The sequence below is a fragment of the Trachinotus anak genome, unplaced genomic scaffold, assembly GCF_046630095.1.
Source record: "Trachinotus anak isolate AG129_WGS33_773 ecotype Australia unplaced genomic scaffold, CSIRO_AGI_Tana_v1 ptg000032l, whole genome shotgun sequence".
In the NCBI taxonomy this organism is placed as follows: Eukaryota; Metazoa; Chordata; class Actinopteri; order Carangiformes; family Carangidae; genus Trachinotus; species Trachinotus anak.
Genome location: NW_027273883.1, coordinates 29,400,431 through 29,424,810, shown reverse-complemented (window position 1 = coordinate 29,424,810; position 24,380 = coordinate 29,400,431). Strand labels below are relative to the sequence as shown.

The 24,380-nt window shown below is 38.0% G+C and overlaps 1 protein-coding gene across 3 annotated transcripts in view; it reads left to right on the top strand.

Annotated features, from left to right (window-relative positions):
* Positions 1–24,380, top strand: part of LOC139613275 (glutamate receptor ionotropic, kainate 2) — a 296,545-nt gene that overhangs the window by 104,891 nt on the left and 167,274 nt on the right. For all 3 annotated transcript variants that reach the window (XM_071469775.1, XM_071469776.1, XM_071469777.1), the window contains one exon: positions 17,555–17,736. In XM_071469775.1, coding sequence (XP_071325876.1) covers positions 17,555–17,736 — 182 coding nt within the window. The remainder of the gene's footprint in view (positions 1–17,554; positions 17,737–24,380) is intronic.

The following is a 24,380-nucleotide window of genomic DNA, read 5'->3' as shown; positions in this document are numbered from 1 at the left end:
TCTGAGGTTTTAGCAGCCTGTAGGGATTTCACATTGTACTGTTAACATTAAATAGGCTGATATTTAAAACACTTAAATCTGGCTGTCTTTAGGCCAACAAAATAAATGGAATAAACTATTAATCAGAACTTAATTCTGACCTGCTTAATTTGTAATGGTTTATAACGTCTCAGTTCATAGGATGGAAAGAACTATGTAGCCAGATACTAATTAAAGGGAAAAGACTAAATGTTCTGGGGCTAGAGTTTAGCTGGATGTATAGAGTTTATAAGCAGCTGTTGATTCTGAGCTGCTCTCTTTAATTAAAACTTAAGTTGAATAGTTAACTGAACAAATCAACATGAATGAAGGTCGGCCAGTGTTGTCACTCAGGTCGAGTGACAAACACAAAGCAATCTATCGTCTAAATATATTGAAAATAGGATTACGCAGGGTTTATTATCCTGATGAATGTGATGTATAGCATATGATTGTATAAAGTGGAGCCTTGCTCAGACCAATTAATACAAAAACAGGTGTCAATTGCGTTTGTCTTTTATTGTATTTTGGAATTAAACTTTGGAGTGAAATATATATTATAATTCAATACAAAGAGAACTGAGGAACATGCATTACTAGTAGTGAGATTATCCCCATAATTCTTCTGGTTTGAAGGAATAAACAAAACCAGAAAGAATGAAACAGATGAATAAAGCTGATCTGTTGAATAACAAAATGAACCGGTGATAGTGAAATGGAGTTTGTGTTTCAGAGTTACCAGAGAACTGCAGAGGTGGACAATCTAGATCTCTAGGACTTGAAATTAAGAATTCAGAGTACCATGCAACATCGACTCTTATCATAGACAGCAGTAAAGTAAAGTTTGCCTACTTCTGCAGCATTGTGCCAGAGGTAAGCCCCTTTCAGTTGGACCTGAAGGGGTTGCTGCAATGCTTGCATCACTCTCCACTCTCCCTTGACACTCGAGGGTGAAATAGTGGGGCTTCTCTACTGATCTGGTGAGCTCACTCCAGGGTTGATGGGGCAAAGCCTTTGCTGGCTTCTTGAATCATTGGGAACCTAGGATCATCCACTGTGGTACTGAGTTACAAACTGAGGCTTGTTTCAGCTAAAGATTAAAATGTGCACGGAAAAGGACAAAATGGACAAAGAGGAAGAAGAAAAAGCAGGAATATGAAGCTTACAGAAAATAAAATGACTCGAGAAAACTCTTGGTGAGCCGTTACAGCAAAATCTTGAAGGACAAAAAGTAAAAAGAAAAGAAAAAGCTGAAGAAGAAAAGAAGCAATGCACGTAACAAAGCCAGTCAGATGTTTTTACCACCAGTCTACTCTAGGCGTGTGTTAGGCGGAGAAACAGCCTTTTGCGCCCAAATTGTAATTTGCATCTAATAAATATTCATTCCTTTGTTTCAAGAAATGGGAGAGGAACTGATATGGAACCTTTATTACTCTAGGGAGACTAATTTAATTGAGTTTTACATGCAAAGATGCTGGCTTCAGTGATACTTCAGCTTAACTCTAAGGTCAATCAAAAGTAATTCAATACATAAAGTGTTTGTAATAGTGTGTTACATAGAATGGTAAGAGTTGAACAATAATCATAGTGCAGCACGTTAAAGTGAGAGATAGAGAGGGAGTATGTTGGTGTCTGTTGGTGTCACACACACACACACACACACACACACGCTGTAGATTATTGTTTTTAATCAGTTATGTTTTTGTTAGTGAAATATATTTCAGTTTGTTAGGTTAAACATCAGTCTCTGGTCCATGGATGTTTTTACCTCTTCTTGTCCTTTCCCCTGAGATTCAATAAGATGACCACTGTTGATTTTCTTGTCATGTCAGAACTTTCGCCTCTCTGGCTTTGGCACCGCGGTGGTTCCTTGTCTGGCCAATGCTTATTTATATCTTCTGGGTCTGAGGGTTTTGCTCAGGGACCCATTGTCTTCAAATCTGTCCATGTCAAACCCTACATGTGATCATGCATTATCAAGAATGGTACAACTAATAAATAACACACTGAGAAATCATGACAAATTACAGTCTCCAGTAAAAAAACTTCAATGAAAACAATCATGGCATAGAAGTAGCCTGTTTGAAGCAATCATGTGATTTAATGTCACTTATGGCAGAAGCTATCATCCCCAGCAGCTAGCTTGACTACCAGCCATTGCATATAATGTTTCTGTCATGGCTGTGACCTTGTACCATAGACAAAGGCTGGGGCTTGTCAAGTGGAGAGTGGAGCAGCATTTTTGGACGTTTTCGGCATTTGAATTGAGCATAATCCTGGGATCTTTGATGGTGACTAGCTATGCCCAAAATTTGCTTGTCAAGCTGTCCTTGACTCTGCTTCTACTGTTCTGTGATCAGCTATGCACAAAGTGTTTTCATCTTAAGCGTTAAGAGGCAGTAAAAGCAAGTAAACACGTAAATTTCATTGTGATCTATCATCTCTGTGCGAGATCTGCGGTAGGTTTTTAGAAGTTTGAGACAAAAATTATTATTATTATACGAGTACGTGTGTAGCATGTGTAGAGAGAAAGATATATATATATACAGAGAGAGAGAGAGAGAGAGAGAGAGCCTATCTGTAAAAGCCACTGTGCGCCACTTTAAACTATCCATTGTGTTTTTGTATTTCTTGTCTACAAGTAGAAATTCAACAGGATCTTTAAGAATCATCCTGTGAGGACCATAACATCCACCATATATTTCATAGTACTGGCCGAGGCTACCAGCACAAAAACATCAGGCTCATTATCAGCTTAGTCAACCCCTGTCTGTTTATAACCTGGTTTCTATGGCAGCAGCATCCTGAGGCCATCAGGAGGAAACGAGGGAAAGAAAAGAGATCAAATCACATCTCCATTCACTGTGACTCAGCTCACAGTCATTTTTAATTTTTATGCACTATTTTACTTCTATTTTTAAGCCTTGGAAATTTCTTGTGACAGATTTTTTTGCCATATGCTTCCCTAAAGTGATAACTCAAAAAGTCCATAATCCATCACCTGCTTTTTTCTGATTGTGGTAGGGACTGTCGTGCTTGATGAAAGGTCAGCTAGACAGCATGTCGAATACAACTGCATGCTTTTATTCCAATGTGATCATTTGAGAGAGGCACAAAAGTGATTCAGAGCCTTATCTGACAAGCTATGCTTGTATTTACAGGGTGGGCATGCCTGATCTTTGATATATCTTGGTGGAAGTTTTTTTTTCTCCATCTGTTTTCACATTTAAAAAAAAAATTAAGGAACTTTAGAAAGATCATACTAACAAAACATTTAAGTCATAACACATTTTTAAGTCATAAATTCAGGCAAGAATACAATTAAGATCAGACTTAGAAAATAGATCACCTGAATTATTTTTCTCACTTGCCTCTCAGGGCTTCTGTAGCCATCCTGTTGGTTAATGCGTTGCTGTAGGTCTTGAGTAGCTCTCTTAAGTTTAGTCCAGACTTGGAGACCATACATTTATAACAGAACATTTCCAGAATTTTTGAAGCTTCACCCATAGTAGAGACTGTATAGCACAGCCTGTGTTGCTTTAATTTTGACCATTCCTTTTTTTTTAATCTCTCTTAAAAAGTTTAGGGGCTCTGTGAGCAATACTAAATCACTGGGAACACTGTCAGTGAAATGTAACATTTCTTACACAGATGTTATACAGTAAAAAACTGAAACTCAAAGCACAGAATCCCTGCCTTCCCTGGTCTAGTGTTTCCATGTTAGACTTTCATGGTAGCTTCATCAGAGGAACAGAATGGTGAGTATGACATAACTGTTTTTATTCTGATGGAATTAGTGCTTTGGAAATGTATATTATTCAAAATAGGCTGTTATCACTGTAGAGGCAAAGCCAATGCTTTAAGCCACTGAGTTGCTGCACCACGGATGACCTGCCTGATGCACTGATTACGGTGTCTGATGAATCAGAGGGTGAGACAAACTTTCCAATTTAACACCCAGTCCATTTATTTTTCCCTTTAAACTTCTAAGTGTAAATAAAACTCAGCAAGAGTCTGGCAAAATTAGCTTGTACCTAACTGGAGACTTATCTTCTCACATGACACATCTCCCAAACATCTTCTACTTAACTGAACTGTCAAGATTTCTAGAAAGAAAAGCTCTTGACAGTTCAGGAGAAAGTGGAGTGTTCTGTCCAGTTTGTACCCATCTAGAAAGTGACTGGCATCAACATGCTTAAGAATGTCCTTTGAAAAAACAGGGGGACACTGATAGCAGTGATAGACAGCACACAACCATCAAATCAACCAAAGCTGACAAATGTTGACTTGTGACTTGTGTTCCCTAGTCTACTACATGTGTAAGAGGCCGTCATTTTTGTTTGACACATTTGGGCATCACCTGAAGGAAAACGCCTGTGTATGTGTATGCTCTGTCAAGAGTAGACTAAACTCCACTTCTATCGGGGCCATTTGGCTTCTTCAGACTTAATAAGTGGTTTAAAGATAAATTCCTTGTGATTAATTTTATTACTGTCTAAAATGAGAAAAAAATCTGTAAATAATTATGTATAGCACGTAACACCTCTGGTATGCAGTATGCAGATACCTTGCCAGGTTTGCAAAGTACATGTGCAGGTGTGATCTGGTGGTATTGACCGCACCTTCATCATGCTATAGGGTGCAGTCTAGAACAGCAGACCCCCCAAATGCAAAGATCTATTCCAGGCACACAGGAACAGTGAATTTGCTGGTGACAGCAAATTGTAGATTGCATGATTTGATTTGAATGCAATCTATTAAAAACAAACACAGTACAAATAGAATATGTTAATTTCAGAGCTAAAAAAAACCAAAAACGAATCCCCATGGAAGGAGGAGACAGGAAATGTTATAAAAAATGTTAAGGACAGGAAATGTTATAGCCACTACAACTGCAGTCAGGATCTTACAGACATTCCCTAAAATTTTGCAACAGCAGCCTGCTATGCCACAACCACAATAACAATTACCCCAGCAAGAGTTACAGCTTGTCTTAGCTGCATCCTGTCATTTCAGTGTGGCTCTTTGGTTTTCATCATGGATCAGTAACAGTTTTTGACAACCACTTTGCCATTCGCCACTTCAGATACAACCACACAAAGAACTGTGAAAACACAATTCAACATACAATAGACTGTATATTTATAGCAGCTGTACACATTTGAACATTAAGCTTAGACTAAGCAGTGCATCCAAGATGACTATCACATTTTAACTGTCATCGCAACAGCTAGTGTTCAAAGATGAATCTGATTAACATAAGTGAAGCTCTAGTTTAACCACTGACTTTTGTTTTATCCATAAAGCTACATTAGTAATGGTCCTTTACTTCGATCATTTTTAAATATCACTTGGTTTAAGAAAAAAAAAAATAGAATTAGCCCAGTGTAACTACTGTAGCTTACAATGTAGTGGTCTCTTGGGATCTTGATATAAATAACATTAACCTTACTGTCATATTTGAAGATGAATTTTTCATAGATGAAAATGAAATGTAGCCCTTCTCCAGCTGTGTTTGCATAACTTCCCATAATGGTTAATTAATTACAGGAAAATTCCACAGATTACATGTAATCTTTGGAATATGTGTGTACATATGCTGATGCTGTCATGTCTGTATGTGGAAAGTAGCAGTAAGCCTTATTTATCAAGGCAACATTAATGCAACATGGCATTAATTAACCAGTAGACACAATATTTCTATTCAAATGGGAAATGTGATATGACTGTTGTTGATCTAAAGGCATTAATGCTGTGGATGTGTACATTGAGTACATTGTTCTGAACTTATCAAGATGACAGTCAAACATGGAATTGTATTTTCATCAACAGTAGTGCAACACTGATCAAAGAACAGCAGAACAGACTGGAGAGGATCTAATTAGTGACTGAAAACAGTATTTTACATTATCCTGAGCATTTCACAACATAGGGGGGGGACAGTAAAAAAATGACTCATTACCCAAAAGTTATTTTCCTACTTATTGCTACTTATTTACTACTATATGCTCCCTGCCCACAGTTATTTATTACACTACTTGCTATATTACTTTTCTGTTACACCCCACAAAATTGGTAATTGTCTCCTTTCTCCACAAAATTCAGACTTGGCGTGTGCACCTTTCTGTGAACGTCAGGGCAACTTCTGCAAAGCAAGAACTAAGGCTTCAAACTAGCCAAGGATTTTTTCACCTTGGGGTCTTCTGTTGCCTGTGACCAGTATTTTCCCAAGGATCTGTCTGAAAGACGGAGAGTGAGTCATGGAGATGGTCACATTTCCAGCCACAATCTTAATTAGTTCTTTGTCACTGTCCACAATTAAAATCCAATTTTCATTTGTCTAGCCATTATCGGGCCATTCTTAGTCAATCCTTGCAGCCACAGAGGACTCATCTTTACATTTTACAACAATTATTGCCATGTTTCTTACTGACAAAATCACAGTGATGGAAACATTTTTAACTGTGTTTCCCTCTTCCAAGGTAGCTAGGCTGACATGCACATGTGACAATTACAAAAATGAATTAATGTGATTGGATTTTTGGACCAATCAAAAATGTCTTTTCAATCTAAAAATCTCTTCTCAGTTGATTTCTTTCATTTACAATAACAGCATTTCTACTTTCATAGCAATTCATAGTGCAGATAAAATCCTTTTTAAGGTCACTCATTACCTACTGCAAACTGCACCAAACGGTTACTGCTTGATTCTAGTTCTTCTAGATTTAAATGACATGTACGATATTGTCATTCATAGCATCCTCATACAGACATGGGACACTTCTCTTAGCTTACTTTGCTCCTACCTTTTTAATAGAACTTTTTCTTTGTCACCTTTGAAACTCCACTTCCATGACGGCCCAGTTGAGGCTTAGTTCTTGCTTTTGCTTTCATCTCTTCTCAGCTTGGCCATTGTAATGCACTCTACTCCGTTATCAGCCAGCGTTCCCTCCACCATCTCCAGCTGGTTCAAAATGCTGGTTTCATTTCTTTTGTAAAACAACTTGTAACTTTGTTAGAAAAGTGCTATATAAATAAAGTTTATCATAATATATTAATATTACTTCATCTATAGCATATAAAGCAATAACAATATGCCTGTTCTTGTTAAAAGAGAGCATATATATTCTACCAGTGAGTACGCTCAAAGTAGTTCAGAGTGAGTCCCAGGACCCTCCATTAATCTGTTTCAATTTGATGTGTGGGTGAGTCTCCACACCAGCAGTCCCTGTCCCATCATACGCTCCACTACCACTCAACAGCCTGTTTAGAGAAGGGCTCACTGACTCTTCACAATTCACCGTGCTAATCCCACTCTTGCAGTGCTGGAACGCTAATAGCAGCTGCAATGTTTTCTGTGCTCTGATCCTGTATTTATTGTCTTATGTTTTTGTTATTCTGAGTGAGAGGAAAATTGGATACTATTGTCAATCAGCCTTTTTTCAGCTGTTTCTTATTAGGGATGTATTTGGTCACAAACAAAACCAATGACAGTTGTACCAGTATGAAACCAATGGGCATTAAGCAATTTAGAACAAAAAAATCTACCTTAATTCATGACCACAGAATTGCAATAACATTGACTGGTTTCTGGTAACATGAATAATTAAGTCACAAGCAAAATGAATACAGAAGAGGTCCAACAGAAACATTTAGAGAAGAGGTGGGGCTTTAAGGAATTATTAGCACCTGTAATTAATAAAAACCAGAAACTGCTGATGGAAGAATGCAGTATAATGCTGAGCACATGGTGGTATTAAAAACACTTCACACAGCTGCTGAAGCTCTTCATTAGTAAAAGTATTCTAGCCATACTGTCTTTTCTATGCATGTTATCAGATTCCAAGCAGTCTCATTTGACCTTGACATTTCCACCTATCAGTTTAGATCCAGTGTGTAAGTGGTTTAAGTGTGAGGCTTGCACGTGAACCACTAGTTTTGTCTCTCTTCATCACTAGCTCAGTTTTTCCGAAGCAAACTGAGTAATAGAGATAGTTGTAAGCTCTGTATGTGTGTTATTTTGGTGATCCAAGCATGTTTGCCATCATGTTTGGCTGTGTATCTGAGTCCTAATCAAAGAGGCTGTAAAATGCCTATAGACTATTGGTTATGATGCTGTAGGTGTTGACTCTTGAAGTCAGAAAGGTTAATGGCAAAGTTTAACTCAAATAAAAGTTACTTTGCACAAAGAGTTGTTGCACTTAAATCAGTTCTCACTTTCATTGTTTATTCATTATAGTGTGAAAAAAAGTCCACATTTGCACTGATTAGTGGGATAACTCTTCTATAATGAGCTATCATGATTGACACCTTCATCATACTAATACGTGCATTTTGTTCTCACAAACGTAAATGTTACATAACATAATCCATCATAATCGTCAAACACAACTATTCACAAATTTATAATTTCAGGTGAACCTCATAGAAAGGAGAAGGTTGTGAAAAATGAATTGTAAAGAAAACACAGTTGTAATGCAGTGTGATAAATTTTAAACAAAGTCTGTTTAATGTGAACTTGTGTAACATTACACTCTTAAATCACAAAGAAATGTTGTCTGTTGCTGCTATTGTTGGTTTTGTGAAAGCAACTAAAGTATCACAAACAACCTTTACTGTCTTACTTACCTACTTACTTTCTCTTAAGTCTTTTATTAGAACTGAGGATTACATGTTTTCTTGTGGTCTGAGGACAATTCAGGACACTGAGGCGCCTGACACCTTTAAATCCTGTTGTATAATACAAGCTTTTTCTGAAAAGGCTGATTTCCCCAGGGAGGAGGTTTGAATGAAAAAAAATACTGTCTTTAGTTTGCCTTTTAACTGCCTGGTGTTCGTGATGGTGGTGACAGTGCACCAATAAAAAAAAACATATGCATGGAGTGCTGATGAGGAGTGAGGACAATAAATATCATTTGAGGTGCCACATTGAAGTGGATTAATGAATGTGGGTTGTCCCTTAGCTTCACACACCCGTGAAGATACTGTAATGTTGGTAATATTAAGATGCACAGGTGTTATTATGTGAGAAGTACGACAAGCACTTGCTTTAGAGGGAATTTTTTCATTTTTTTTCTTTTTTATGTCCATGTGCCAGCGACAGCCAGAGCTGGGGCTATATTGTTTTTGTACTTCCATACATCCGTATGTCTGTTCCATTCTTGTGGCTACATATCTCAGTAACTCTTTGATGGAACGTCTTCAAATTTGGAACAAACATTCACTTGGACTCAAGGATGAACTAATTAAATTTTGGTGGTCAAAGGTCAAAGGTCAAGGTCGTCGTGACCTCACAAAACACGTTTTTGGCCTTGTGAATGTGATATCTCAGTAATGCCTTGAAGGAACTTCTTTGAATTTGGCACAAATGTTCAAATGGACTCAAGGATCAACTGATTAGATTCCAGAGATATAATCTGAAACTAGAGTGGTGGAGGGATACAACCATGAGGCGGTAATTCTAGTTCTTTTTTTGTGTTCAACTTTAAATAAATCTGTAATAATGACATTCATAATCATATGAATACATACAGACAAAATTATAGGAAAGAAACATGAAATGTGAAATAATCAAATCATTGTTAAACTGAACAATGAGCATTTTCTTTCATAATGCCTCTTTTCTTCAAAAACATGTTTGTGGAGCCAGTCATCTGATTGGCCGTGACCTTTGAGTGAAATAGCCAATCACACAACTGTCTCTGCTCTGTTTTGACTGATAAACAAAGGCTTGTGTTTATGATGACACACTAACAGTTTGTGAATCTTTTGTAGTTGTCCTCCTCCATCCTTGTTGTTTTGGACATGTAGCGTGACACCAGTGTGGTCTAGTTTTGTTTTTTTTTTTGTTTGTTTTTTAAAATTATTTTAAATTTGACTGTTTTAGTTGCAAAAATAATAATAATCCATTACAATCTACCCGTATACCATTCACATATCTACCTGTATTATAATTAAATGTACATGGCTTCCAGTTACCACTGCAAAGGACTGGCAGGAATCAAGAGTCCTGAGGTAGTTTTTATCAGAAAGAAAAGTTTTTTTTCAGTCCCCAACACATCTGTTGCATATTTGGATAAGAAATTAATCTAGATGACACATTTTCTGTGCACATAAATAATAAAATAAAATAAAAATAAAAACTAGAAATAAAATAATAATAATAATACAAATTTGACAGCAAGTCTGCTGTGTGTAATAGTGACCTGACAGTGAACAACATCGCTCGAGCCTGCAGAAGAAACATCAGATGGCAGCAGAGAGAGAGCCAACAGAGTAAAAGACAGGCCATCAGAATAGACTATTGGCTACTGAGGATGACAGATGCTGGTTAGAATCACTTAGTAATTTTGACTCTTTTCCTGCAAGGGTTCATACATCAGCTTGCTAAAGAATGTAAAATAAAAGTGGAAACAGGAGCAAAACATGAACGTGTGATTTTAGAAAATTTTTATGTTTTCCCTTTACCGAATAACGTGACCAAAATATTGTGGAAGTCAAATTTGCTGAGCTCTCCTTCCAGTGAGGTACATGGTGAGCCACTGATGCACCAAACATGCAGTTGATGACTAAAAGCTGATGAAACTCAGTCTGCCCCAGGAAAATCCCCAACTGAGTTCTGTGCCATGCGCTGTCACCAAGATAGAGTCAAAAGACTGAAAAATGGCATTGTGAAATAAAAACTGACTTTGGCAAATTGGGAAAAAAGAATTATCTGCAGTAAACTGTTGCTTTGAGAAGAAGCAATATGAAATATTGTAGTATTAGCTGAGTTTTACAATATTAATAGATAATTTCACAATACTTAAATTGCATCATCATCATTTTCATTATATTTGATTATGTCACATCTGGTTGATGGATTTAATATTGATCATTCTGGGCCTCCATAAGTCTCACACTAAAAAACAGGAATTAAATAATGTCATACAGGATATAAAGAGATTCCAGAGTGTGGAGATATCAGAAATTTTTTTAGAGTAATATTTGCTCAAACATGGTATGAACAGTTGGTCAACCCTACTAGCCTTTCCAGATGCAGCTGTTTAGTTGCTGATTTCATAAATAAATGTGATGATGGATATATGATGAGAAGAAGGCGCCCACTAGGCCTAGTTTTTTTTTTTGCTCCAACTCTGTTCATATGCATTTGATTTATGTTAGGACTATCTTCTTTTTCTTAGTAACTAAACATATTTGCTCCTCTTTCCAAATGAATTACTCTTAATTAATTTTATGGTAAAAGAACAACTTTTTATATCCACTGAAAGTTACTTAAGTGCAGAAAAATAGAGTGGTTTTTCGGGGAACGGGCTGTGGGCTCCAGTACAAATGATTTAGAGCTGGAATAACTATGGTGTAAAAGATCATTTTTACTGTTGTGACTAGCCCACATTTACGCCCAGAGGTTTATTTATAGCGGTGGAACAGCGGCATGCATGTTCTGCCCTCACATTCCTGAACAGCTATTAGAACCTTTGACTGCAGGCCTGCTTTAAACTTTCTCCAACGTGTTCCACGCATTTAATTGAACATAAATAAGCCAGCTGATGTGGCAAGGATCACATTAATAACCTTGACCCCAGGAGTCTGCAGCTCAGTGACTCATCAGCCATTACTCCCATCATGCAATGCTGTGCATTGGCCGTCTGGGGGAATCACTTTAATGTCTCTGTGGCTGATAATGATTGAGCAGCCCAGTAGAAGGAACTTTTCTTCCTTGTCGCCAGCGATACACTGGAGAGGGAGATGGGAAGGGGAAGCTTTAGGGGCCGTTCCCTCACAAGGATATTTATCACAGGCGGGCCAAACTGTTTTACGCTCAGAAGACTCCCAGACAGCCCTGTAATAAACGCTTAGAGTGGATGAAATATTCATGCAGCGTTAAATATGGATCCTAGAACAGTCGCTGTGCATTAAGTACCGTCAATACTGATCAGCGCCGGCACCCATGCGGAGTGGAATGCGAGACGTCTTAAGAGAGAAAGGAAGAGCTAGAGAAGTGCTCCGACAGGTGTTTATGATGAGCTAGTGCAGCAGTCAGATGTGTCGGGCTGCTTTTATCGATGTTAACTAACTAACCGTAAAACAGAGATTGCCGCTTCAGCACCAGGGGCTGATTTTCTCCTCATTCACTTGTATACTGTACATGCAGATTAAGCCAGATAATGTTCAGCTCATCACTCTAGGTCCCACAAAGTGTCAGCTATGTTGGAAGACCTCTGCTCACACTTAGGCACATCAAGAACTTGTCAGACATTGTGGGCACTGCAGTGAAATCATGGGAAGGACTAAATGGATCAGCATGAGTCCATCTGTCCAAGCGTCTGTCCATATGTCACGTACAGTACATTAGATGCCACTGATTGGATTCTGTGCCATTCTTTTGTTGCTAATTCTTAAAATTACATTAGTTGGTCTAACATGAATGACATCTTTTCAAGTAGTAAGGCTGAAGCCCAAGAGCTGACATGAGTTGTTTGTGTTTAAGTCATTGCAAGTTTTTTTTTTTTTGATAATTTGTTTAAGACTGTAGTTGTCAGATTCATGTTACTGGAGTCCTTACTGCTGGCCTGCTGCCCAGAGAGACAGTGAAGGCTATTTGTTCATGCAGCACAAAGGGATGGCATAAAAATAAGAACAGATGTTTCCATTGTAGACGTGGATCATTTCCTCTGTATTGGTTCTGGAAATCTGGGGACTGTGAATGACATGGAGAGGTGGCAACATTCTACAGTTACACATTAATTATGTGTTCTAGCTTTTGTCATGTTATGTCAAATCTGGTATTTTTAGATTAAATTCATTAACTTTATCTAGTCAAAAAGTAAATGAAACTAATATCATGTTATCACAGAAGAACATCAGAGGCATCTCTGTGAAAACTAAGCAAACTTCCTGCACCAGTTAAAACTATGAGATGCATTTGAAAGCACTGTAAAAAGCTAGTATACAAATCATCTGTTAAGATGATCTAAAAAGCAACAACCGTAAAATAACAACCAGAATTTAGACCATAATGTAGGGAGATCCAATTAACTGCAAAGATATTTTTTGATTTAATTTTTTTAATTAAAAAAAATAATAATATTCACATATATATATATATATATAGAGAGAGAGAGTGGGTGTGTGTGGAGCTGAGACCTTGGTGCATGCCAGTTTAATAACTGTGGTGAGCACACACTCTCATTAGCATTATTAGCACAGCAGACTTCGAGTGGCTAGCCAACTGTGACTGCACCCACCTGTCACTCAAAGTGGTCATGCCCTCAATTATGCATAACTTTAAGCTTTAATGAAATTTAAATGGGTGAGTTATTTTTATATAACTCACTCATAACTTTATATAACTGACATAATTGTCATGAAGGGGGAAATTAGTTATAGAGACCAAAACAGTTTTTATACCAGGCTGTAAACATGTTTATTTCTGCTGGAAAGTTGGATATTTTAACATGGGACTCTACGGGGACTGACTCACTTTCGGAGCCGGACTCTAGTGGTCATTAGAGGAACTGCAGTGTTTGGCATGTTTTTAGCCCTGGAGGTTGCTGCCTGGGTTACATTCCAGTGACAAAATCCCTCAAGTGGTTGTTGTAATGGGATCAAAGGAGAAAGTCAGGTGATGTTGTTAAAGAGTGGCACAGTCCTTGTCGAGTGGATGTGTGGGTCAGCACATTGTTGCAGATATGATGCCCCGCTTCTCCGGAGACACATAAAAAGCTTTACATTATGCATGTAAATTCATCCATCCATTAGCTATACAGCTTATGCTTTTGAGGGTGGTGGGGGTTGGAGCCAAACCCGGCTGTCAGCTCTACGTGATAAGGAAAGAGCAGAGGAGAGAGGATCAGAATTACTTTGACCAGCGCTGAGAAATGTGCTTCTGGTGTGAACAGCCAGGCCACTGCTCACACAAGACAGACTCCAGGACAAATCCCGCAGGACCACCACATTGGTGGGCTGGTGGACTGCTCAAAAATCCAGTACATTTTTTTACTGGCTGCGTGTGTTTCACTGTTTTTAGACTCTTTTTTTACACATAAATAGATGTTGTTGGTACAGCTAGTTCTCCAGTTCTCCAATAGCCATGGAGCTCTGTGACACAACTTACAACAGAGTTTATATCACACACAACGGTGTGTCTGTGATCAGCTGATTGATGCATTGTGAATCACAGCTGAGGAGCCACTTTGTCATGCAATGGTTAATGCAACACTGCCAGTGACTCACAGGTCAACACTCTGGGGATATCATCGTCAGTATGTGGCAGAGTGTTTGATTTAATGGACACCAGCGACTTGCTGCTGAAGCTCCAGCAGACCGCAGGCTGGTTTCCCACAGTGCAGTGCACTCATGTGGAAGTAGGAAGTAAACAAATAATGCCATAGGCCAAACAGCTGGGGACGGTGGGCTGTAGGCAGAGACACAGGAGACTGCTGCACTGCTTTAGATTTGTGTTTCTGTTTGGAGATGGAAGGACTGATACTTGACTAGTTTTTAAAATAGCATCTGCTCCAGTCAGTGTGACTTCACTTGTGATGAACAGTAGTTTGATTACTTTTGATTAGACTTAGTTGTCAAATTAGTCAGAGTAGAATGACAGTAACTTTTTACTGTATATAAGAACCAGTTACTTCTTTAACTTGCATTTCATCTTTATAAATTTTACTATAAAATGTTTTCATTTATACTGTGAATAACAACATATTGACATTACAAAAAATCTAACAAACTATTACTGTTTTCATACAAGACATTATTAAGGTTTAATGTTCTCTTTCTCTCAATCATTCACAAGATGAAGTGAATCTATTTTTTATTGTCTCATTTTAGAGACTGGTGTCAGTTGTCTATACATATGTTTTTCCTCGATACTGAAGTTTCTGCTGCATTTGCACAGTCCTGCAATCTAACATACCAAGCCACCATCTGTGGTGGCTGGTGACCAGTAACCCAAGGTGCCCTGAGGACGCGCCAAGTGTGCAGCAAGATTTATCTTATCATTTACTATTTATTGTGCATGTTTAATCAAGTGCCGTAAGGATGATGTATTTCTGTCGGCCAACTGGGATATTGGCGTCAGCCTGGTCCCCCTGTCTTTTGGAATATCTGAGAAATTCAAAAATCAAAAAAGCTAATGTTAGGTTCTAAACAAACTGCACCACAGTCACATGACTTCAGCGTCACCACCACTAAACTTCCAACTTGCAGCTGACATCTTCCACAAAAGCCTTTTCTCTTAACAAGTTAGTAACAGTTTGTAAAAGTTCAAATAGAAACAAAACAAGGCTGTAAAGATATCATGACCAGGGTGTTTACTGATGTGTTTCATGTGGTAGAAAAAAAAGTGAAAATGTCTTGAGCTCGTGTTAGCTCGTGTTAGCCACACATTTTATTTCAGTCATCAAAAACCCCTTCAAAAAACCCAGAGACTTAAAATGCAACTCATTTCCAGGTTTTAGGACTCATGTTGTGTTTCACCGCATTAGAAAAATTACATTAACACAAACTGTTATGTTTACTGTTATGTTATTATATATATCAAAACAGATATATATATATCAAAATCACCATATTTGTGATTATGCCACAACTAAGAGCAACAGAGTAAAGGTCTGACATGGCAAACAGAGCAAACAGAACTGGTGATACATTTCAGCCCTCCACACAGTCTGAGCTGCCTGAATCTTACCCACCAACAAAGCTAAAATTAGACTGAATACTACTAGTTTCACAGCTCAACTTTTGGCTTTTCGAAAGTGGATATCCATCATTTTTCCAACTGCACATTCACAGTGGTATTTGCCTGTTATATGTGTGATCTGGATTTCTCATTTCTGATATGGGTGAAAACAACACATGAGACCTCCTGTCAGTGGGGTCAACCTGCAACCTTGTTTCCTGTTTTGTTTGTTTGTCCTTGTCCTTGCCTTGAGATAATGAATCAGAATCAGAATCAGAATCAGAATCAGTTTTATTGCCAAGTATGTTGATTTGGCGCTATACAAATAAAATTGAATTGAATTGAATTGAATTGTACACCTTTAATATCAGCTCATTTTAATACATTGAACACATTGGCACATGTCATTGCATTCATTGTTTATTTTAAGTTAAACATTTACCTGTAAATCTGCACAGCCCCATTTAGCTGTGCCAACTGAGACTGGCACAGTGGACAGTGGCTTGATTGGTGCTGACGCCATGAAGAAAAGTGCAGTGCCTTATGCAAATGATGGTTATGAAATGGATATGACTCTTTTCTGATCTCCCACGACCGTGGGTGAAGTTTGGCTAGATTTAGGTACAAAACCTACTTGGTTAAGGCTAGGAAAAGAGCATGATCACAGGTAAAAGAAATCAGCATTGACTGTTGGTTGAAAACAAGATGGACGTTGTCTTTCATGTCCAAGTCCCACCTCCCCTGTACGTATTTGTCATTCTAAAACATGTTCTTCTACCATTACTTTTGATAGACAACAGGCATGATTCCTGAGGTTTTGTCAAGTAAACATGGTTGTGTTAAGGCATTTGATCACTGGACTGATGCTGCTGTTTTTGTCCAGAGAACTGTTTTAAATTCAGAAAACAGAAAAATATACAAATCATCCACCAATCTGATGCACAGGCACTGCATTTTAACAGAGAACATTCATTCATCAGACATACAATTCATGTGACCACGTTGAAAAATAATATCAATCTCAATGAAGAAAAGCTTGCATAGAGGAGAAAAATGCATAGACCACAAAATCCATTCTATAAAAAAATCTCTAGCTCTGCAGCTCCGTGTCTCTGATATATACATATTCTTCAGCTGTAACACAAAAATGATTGATCAGCTACTGAGAGGAGAAATACTTATTGGATGTCAGCAGTAGAGGCTTATCTGTCAAAATTAAGATGTTTGTGCTTCAACTGAAGTCCCAGTCAATTTCCCCAGCAAGGTTGACTTCACACATATCCTACACACAACAGTGAGCAGCATACAGAGGAAGAGAGGGATCAATAGTGAGCACAGAATCAATATCATCTATGATGAATGATGAATGTCAGGTAATGTGCAGTATTGATATATGTCTTTGTTCTGTTGTGTTTGTAAGAGCATTTGTATAGTTGGATCAAGTTCTGCTGATACTGAGGCGATCAGGATAAAAGACTGTTTAGATGCAGAGTGGGTTATATCAGACAGACACAAATGACAGAGAGGCAGATAGGAAAGAGGAAACAGAAAGACACCGACAGAAAAATCTTGTGTTTAGGATCAAGAATAGTAGGTGAGGGTGTTGGAGAGAAATTGATTTCATTAAAAATGAACTTACAACAAAAATATATCCTCACAGCTCTAATTATAACCACCACAGCCAAATGTTATTACCTCAATAGCAGTGTAAAGACATATCTTTTGATATTTCCCTTTCCTTCCTCATGGGAGCAGGTTTGCAATTGGGCTAATTTTTCAAATAGCAGTGAGTCATGAGGCAAAAGAAAACATTCAAATGTCTTTTCTTCTTTGTGGATCTCCCTACAGGTCTGATTCGGTTGCAAGAACTTATAAAGGCACCGTCCCGGTACAACATTCGGTTAAAGATCCGGCAGCTGCCTGCAGAGACCAAGGATGCCAAGCCGCTGTTGAAGGAGATGAAGAGGGGGAAGGAGTTCCACATCATCTTTGATTGTGGCCATGAAATGGCTGCTGGGATCCTGAAGCAGGTGTGTGTATATGTGTGTGTGTGTGTGTGTGTGTGTGTGTGTGTGTGTGTGTGTGTGTGTGTGTGTACTTGTACTTGCTACATAGTAAGGACCAAAAAAAGTATTTTACTAACAGAGTGAGGACATTTTGGCCAGTCCTCACTTTTTGAGACACCTTCAAATCACATGTTGAGGGTTAAGACTTGGTTTTAGAGTTAGGGGCTTGGGAATGCATTATGTCAATGAGTGTCCTCACAAAGATAGAAGTACAAGTATTTGTGTGTGTGTGTGTGTGTGTGTGTGTGTGTGTGTGTGTTTGTGTGTGCTTGTTTATTCATACACAGGAAGCCCACTATAGTAGCAGGGTCCAATAGTTTTGAGTGATGTCAGTGAGATGCATGGGGGGAGGAAACGCATGGGAAAGACTCAGAGCTGATGGTAGATGCTACATGGTACATGCAATTTTTATTCTTGCCTTTTTGGTTACATTACTAGACTTTGCTGACATCATATGATCCCATTGTCATGTTTTAATAATATGATCATGAAACTAGTGGAGTTAATGTCATATAGTGAAGAATCATCCTTAATGTGCTGTCAAAAATATTCACATTTGGAGATGTTTGTAATCGTCTTGAGTAATATCTTTTATCAGACATCAGAGCTGTGACATGAGTGGAAAGACTTGAAGAGAATTAATACACAGTTTTCTCCATTAGAGTAAACCATCTACATAAAGCCTAATGCTTGACTGCTGACTTGAGATATTTATCTCAACAGCCATTAAGCTTAGCAGTGTAAATAATGAGATAACGTGACCTTTAAGAGCATTTTTTACATGGCACATAAATGACTTGGCTCTAGGTATAAATCTGTTGATCTCTATAGATAATTTATTAGGGTAACAGAGTTTTCCATCTTCACATAGACCAGAATACTGATCCCTTCATTCATTTAAATCCAGAAGACACATCTATTTACTGACTGCCATATTAGTTTTATCACAATATTAATGTTGATGCTTTAAAATATGAATACAGAGTCACTTTTTTCATAATTCCATTAGATAGTCTACAACAATAGGATCATTACTTATCAACACTCAACATTGCTGTTTCACCTCTACCACACAGACAAAGCTCTAATGTAATGTGTATTTCAAGATTACTGTTTTTTTCCCCACAACCCAGTTACCTGGCTAACTGCAGATATTTTTCTCATACTAATTTAGGTTTATAAAATAACCTGTTACATGGCAGCTAATGATATTTTCTTATCCTGTTGGTGGAATAAAATTCAACTATAGTCTGTTTCCAGGTGTTGTTTCTCAATATAGTCTGTTTCAGATGCTTTGAAAACACCACAGCTTTGCAGCCCTGAGTGTTTGGAACAATTCGCCTTACCACCATTTCTGAACAAAACTAGCCTTACTAGTACTTACTCTCTTACTAGTAAGGGAGTTAATGGCGATGTCATCACTCTCCATCTTAATTCACTCTGCTCCCAAGCTTCAGTAAACTAACATCTACCAAGAGTTAATGAGAGGACCAACATGTTTTTGTGACTTAAACTGCAAAACTAATGGGTTTTGGCTTTGGATGAAAATTGCATCTATAATGTTTTTCAGAGAAAAGACACTTGTTCAGTCTCTTTTAATGATCCTACGTGGCTGACAAGTAATACTGAAATCTTATAATGACACAGTTTCTTATAAAGTTTTGCCTGTGTACTCTGCAGTCTTCTGATATATATTTCTGCATGAATCTGGCATGCAGTATATAGTGTATATGGTATATTCTGAGGAAACAGCAGGATTTTTATACATTACAATTAATATTAATGAATTAATAATTAATAATAACTGTATCTCTATCCCCAACTTGTGCAGCAGGTGAACAAGTGATCATGTGTGTTTATTTTTCTGTGTTTTAAGCTTTAATTAAATATAAATTATAACACTGTGCTATAATACTGGGGCAGACTTTACCATGCAACACACACAATATTGCATCCTTTTTAGCATGGTATTGTTTATGTTACTTCTGTGCTTTTAACCTGTGCTGCCAATGTTTTGGGACACTCACGGTTCATTAGCTCATAGAGCTAACTTTGTGTGGTCTCTGTTAGAATTACAACTGCTATAGATTCCATTTCGCACTGTAGTGTGTGTCATTTTAGCCAGCCAGATCCTATCAGCGGTGACATGTTGTTAAAATGGAACATTTTGAAAATGCAAGGAGTAGCAACAGAATGTGATGGACAAGAAATACATTGCCATTGGAATTAACATTTACAAGTAGTACTCTCATGTTACTAGTGAGCCGATGATTTGTTTACTTCTTGAAGAAGTTCCAAGCCTTCCCCAAAAATGACAGGAGACCCTTATGTAGGTGATTTCTGTTGTCACAACAATGTGCAATGCAGAGAATACACCAGACACTTGGAAGGCATAACAGCTGATTGGTGCAGACTCACTTATTTCAGATGTTCAAGCTTGGATGAAAAATGAATGAAAAAATTCCTCTCTCTTCCTAAAAAAATTCAAAACAAACCAAGCTTCTAAAAGCATTGTTTGTACTTGCTTAATATTAATCAAATCACTTAAAATATTTTGATATTAGTTGTGAAATGATCACTTAGTCACATTAAATTTCAAACTTAAGTAATTCTGAATAATTTGTCAATTAAGCCAGACAAGTTGAATGAATTAACCAATTAGAAGCTGGTAAAGTTCTGCAGTGCTGAGGTGGGGGAGTGGTCCAGGCTAAAAATTGATGTCAATAGTCCCTTAATAATGGCACAACAGCCTAAGATTGGCCAAGTAATGCAATCAATACTCAATATTTTTGAGAAATACTAACTTAAATTAGAAACAAAGTCCAGGTTAACAGTGAACCCTCTATTTTCCCACCTTTGAATACTGTTAGTTGTGTTTGATGGGGAGCCTGGCTACATTTGCATTTTCCCAAACATCCAGAACTTGATGGAACTGGTCATTTTGTGCTCTATCCTCTTCTGGGAAACCTCTTACTCCAAATGATAGAATTGTCTTGGACAAACCGTGAAATACAGAAGCCTCTTACTATGTGATAATGATATATTTACACTGAGATGACAGGATATCTTAAGATAATAATACTATTAATCTCACATGGTCTTAATCCATATTGTGAGGAATGGAGTGAGGGTATATATGATGGACTTAGTGATACATTTTTTTTCTCTTTGGCCAAGTCCAACACTGCACACCAAAGACCGCAGTTCCAATCCAAAACAAGCAATTTAGGAGAAAACTGGTCACAGCATTTCAGAAATTACATGCTTTTTCACTCTACAGATCTAAAACCAGACTCCCATGGAAGAGCTGTCAATCCCACAAAAACAATTCCAAGTGGTTTTTTGTTAGATTTTCCCTTTTAAAAGATCTTACTTCAAGAATGAATATCAGTTACACTTTGGATTGTGTAGAGCACTCATTTGACTTGCAGGAAGAAAAGGTTACTTGCAGATTGGACTTCAGCTCTCTTTTCTCATGTCTACACAATGTCTTTATCATGCAGGCCAAAAGTACCATTTTGTGTAAAAGAGGACTTTTGCAATGAGTGACTCAGTTAACAAGCATTCATATTTCTCCCGCTAGTAGGATTTATCAAATATTTAAGACAACATGATTCACCTCCAGTACTCTGTCTCTCTCCCAGGGATTTTAATCAATGCCTGAGTGGTAGATTGCTAGGGAAGGTCAAGGACTCCTTTCATTAATAATGTCATAGAGAAACCCTGCTAATGGGAGGTAATAAAAGACTTAATTGTCTTGCTCTGATATTCTCATTACGTGACACACCATAAGTTAGAGACTGTAAGCAGTCTTCAACAGCTGTCAGCCAAGACTTTACCAACAAATACTGTAGAAACAACAACAACAAGACAGTCAAATAAGAACATCAATGTAAAATGTCTGTGTTTCCAGTACAGACATTTACGGTGGCCCTGAAGGTCAAAACACAACAACATCTCAAAAAACAAAATACCATTTAAAAAAACACAACAACATTTCACAAGACAAAATAACATTCATTATCAAGAATTACATAATGTGTATGTTCTTTGTTAAAATATTGCGCTATAATTTCACTCTCCTCCTCCATTCTTTCAAACTCAGCTTGAAATTCCATCAGAAATGCTGTTGAGATTATGTAGAAGAAACAAGAAATGACATGCAATTGTAGACAGGGACTCTGTCCAATCACAAACAAGAGGTGTTGTCCCACCCTTTCCGTAATCTGAAATGTTGTTTTGTTGTGGGAAACGTTGTTTTGTTTTGTTTTGTGCAATGTTGTTGTGTTTTGACCTTCAGGGCTACTGTAGATATTGGCCCAAGACTTGTTGCACAAAGATATTAAATATTCCTTTGGAAAACTACAAAATCGTAAATACAAAATTCACTGAAAATGGGTTGAATCTTCAGGAAAGAACATACAGGGCTTTATTTTAACAGTCCAATGTGCATGGTCTCAAGCACATGGCACAAAGTGCATTTAGCGCGTGTCCATATCACTTTTGCTAAGTTGTTAAGTATTCTTAATTATTCATGGGAGTGTTTTGGGTCTAACATGCAATAAACCAATCACAGTGCCATTTCCAATTTCCTTTTAAAGCCAGGTGTGCTTGTACTACCACTATAATGATGCAGTGTTTCACACAGTTAGATTCTATTTGTGGGGAGCTGATCACATATTGTGACTGACCAGTAAGCCCAGTCCTGACACATGCACACAGCAGCTCTGTGCATCCTGAGGGCCAAGGAAGGGCTGAAAGAAGCGACGACACAAAACACAATGGTAGAAATATTTATTTTATTTGATGAGAAGTGTGAATAAATGTGTTAGGAAGCTGGTGGAAGAAATGTAGTTGATGAATGGGAAACACTGTGGCAGATTTACCAGGGAGTAAGTAAGACTGCTTCTCTGCAGAGCTTCATGCATGGCAACGCTGTGGAACACACAATATGCCACAAAGGATGCTCTGACCTTCTGAAGGTTTCATTGTACTGTTCCACCTGACTTAACCAAACATCTGCACTCTGCTTGTGTATAACAGGCAGATAATATGAACGTTGTGATATATGCTGACATATTACTCTCTTTATAATGTGCCCTTAATATAACAGTGAAATACTGTACCACTGACTTCAGAACTCCAGAATTGTGCAGTCGCTTTCCGTTGCCTTAAGATAGCAGTGTGCCAACAATGTGCCTGACCACATTAAGACCACATGGGCAATCAGATGGATGCAAGTGTTTTTGATATTTAAACAGCATGGGCACTGGATGGGAAAATAACAACTGCGTCAGTCTGAAACAAGCAAAGACACTTGTGCTTTGCGCTGGGTGCAAGATAGGGCCCATAATTTCTAATGCAGAACATACAAATTGTGCATTAAACAATGTTAAACAAGACCGCTTCACTATGAAATGTGATACCATGCTAAAAGCTATTGTTTGTGTGTTTCAGGGTAGAGCCCATTATCCAAAAACATCAGCTTTTTGGGGTGAATGAGCACAGACTTCACAAACAGTTTAGCAAATGACACAAGTTGAACATTTGCTTCACAGTAGTTCTGAACATACCTTTAGAATTGTATTGTTTAACTTTTGTCAGCTAGCTTTCATCCCTCCCTGTTTCCCCTTTCAGTCTTAGTCGTCCTGTCTTTTCATCTGACTGTGGCTGAGATGACAAAAACTTATGTTTCCCAACATTTCATTTGTCTCTACTTTCAGACAGACTCTGTTGCAGCCTTCATAATCTGTCATTTCAGCGTTGTCCTGCTGTATGTTTACTGACGTGGTCTTAAAGAGAGTATTTCCAGTATGTTGGATTTGGTCTCTTTTTTAGCTGGGATAGACAGACATTTTGTGTCACCAAGAAGCACAGATTCTATAAACACTCAAGCTGTAAAATATATGTGAATACAGTGTAATACTTTGAGGTGTATCTGAATGCACCTTTAAGTGCTACAACAAAACAAATGAGTGCTTTTTCTGTCTTGTGGATAGCTTTGATGGATGTTTTAAAATCTAACAACTATTATAACTGAAGGGTATGTGTTACTCCATTGATTTGTTTTCACTGACATCAAAAATTGGGAATATACAGTAGATAGCCTACAGAATCTCCGAAAGGTTTGCAGCTCGCATCTGCTGTCATCTCAAGATCCAGGAAATTGCACCATGTGAATCACCAGTGAGTGGGCTGGTCCTCAGACGGAAGGCTGTAGACTCTCTGAAGGTTTCTCTCCTGATGCCAGCAGCCATTATCCCTTCCTGCCTGTTTAATCACCCTCTGCACACAGTCCTAATCTGTGATTCATATTGGTTTAGTGAGTCTCGGCACGGCAGGCAGCACTCTGACGCCACTATATAGCTACATACAGGTGGAATGGGGTGGGACATGGCCCGTACACACACATAGTCTGGATGATAATACAGAATCAGAATCAGAATCAGAATCAGAATCAGGTTTATTGCCAAGTATGTTTTCACGTACAAGGAATTTGTTCTGGTGAATGGTGCAGAGCGCACCAAAACACCGAGGCAGCCATCTGCGGCGCCATTTAAAAAGGAGGAATGGGGAAAAAACAAGTGGAGAGGAGAGGAGAAAAAAAT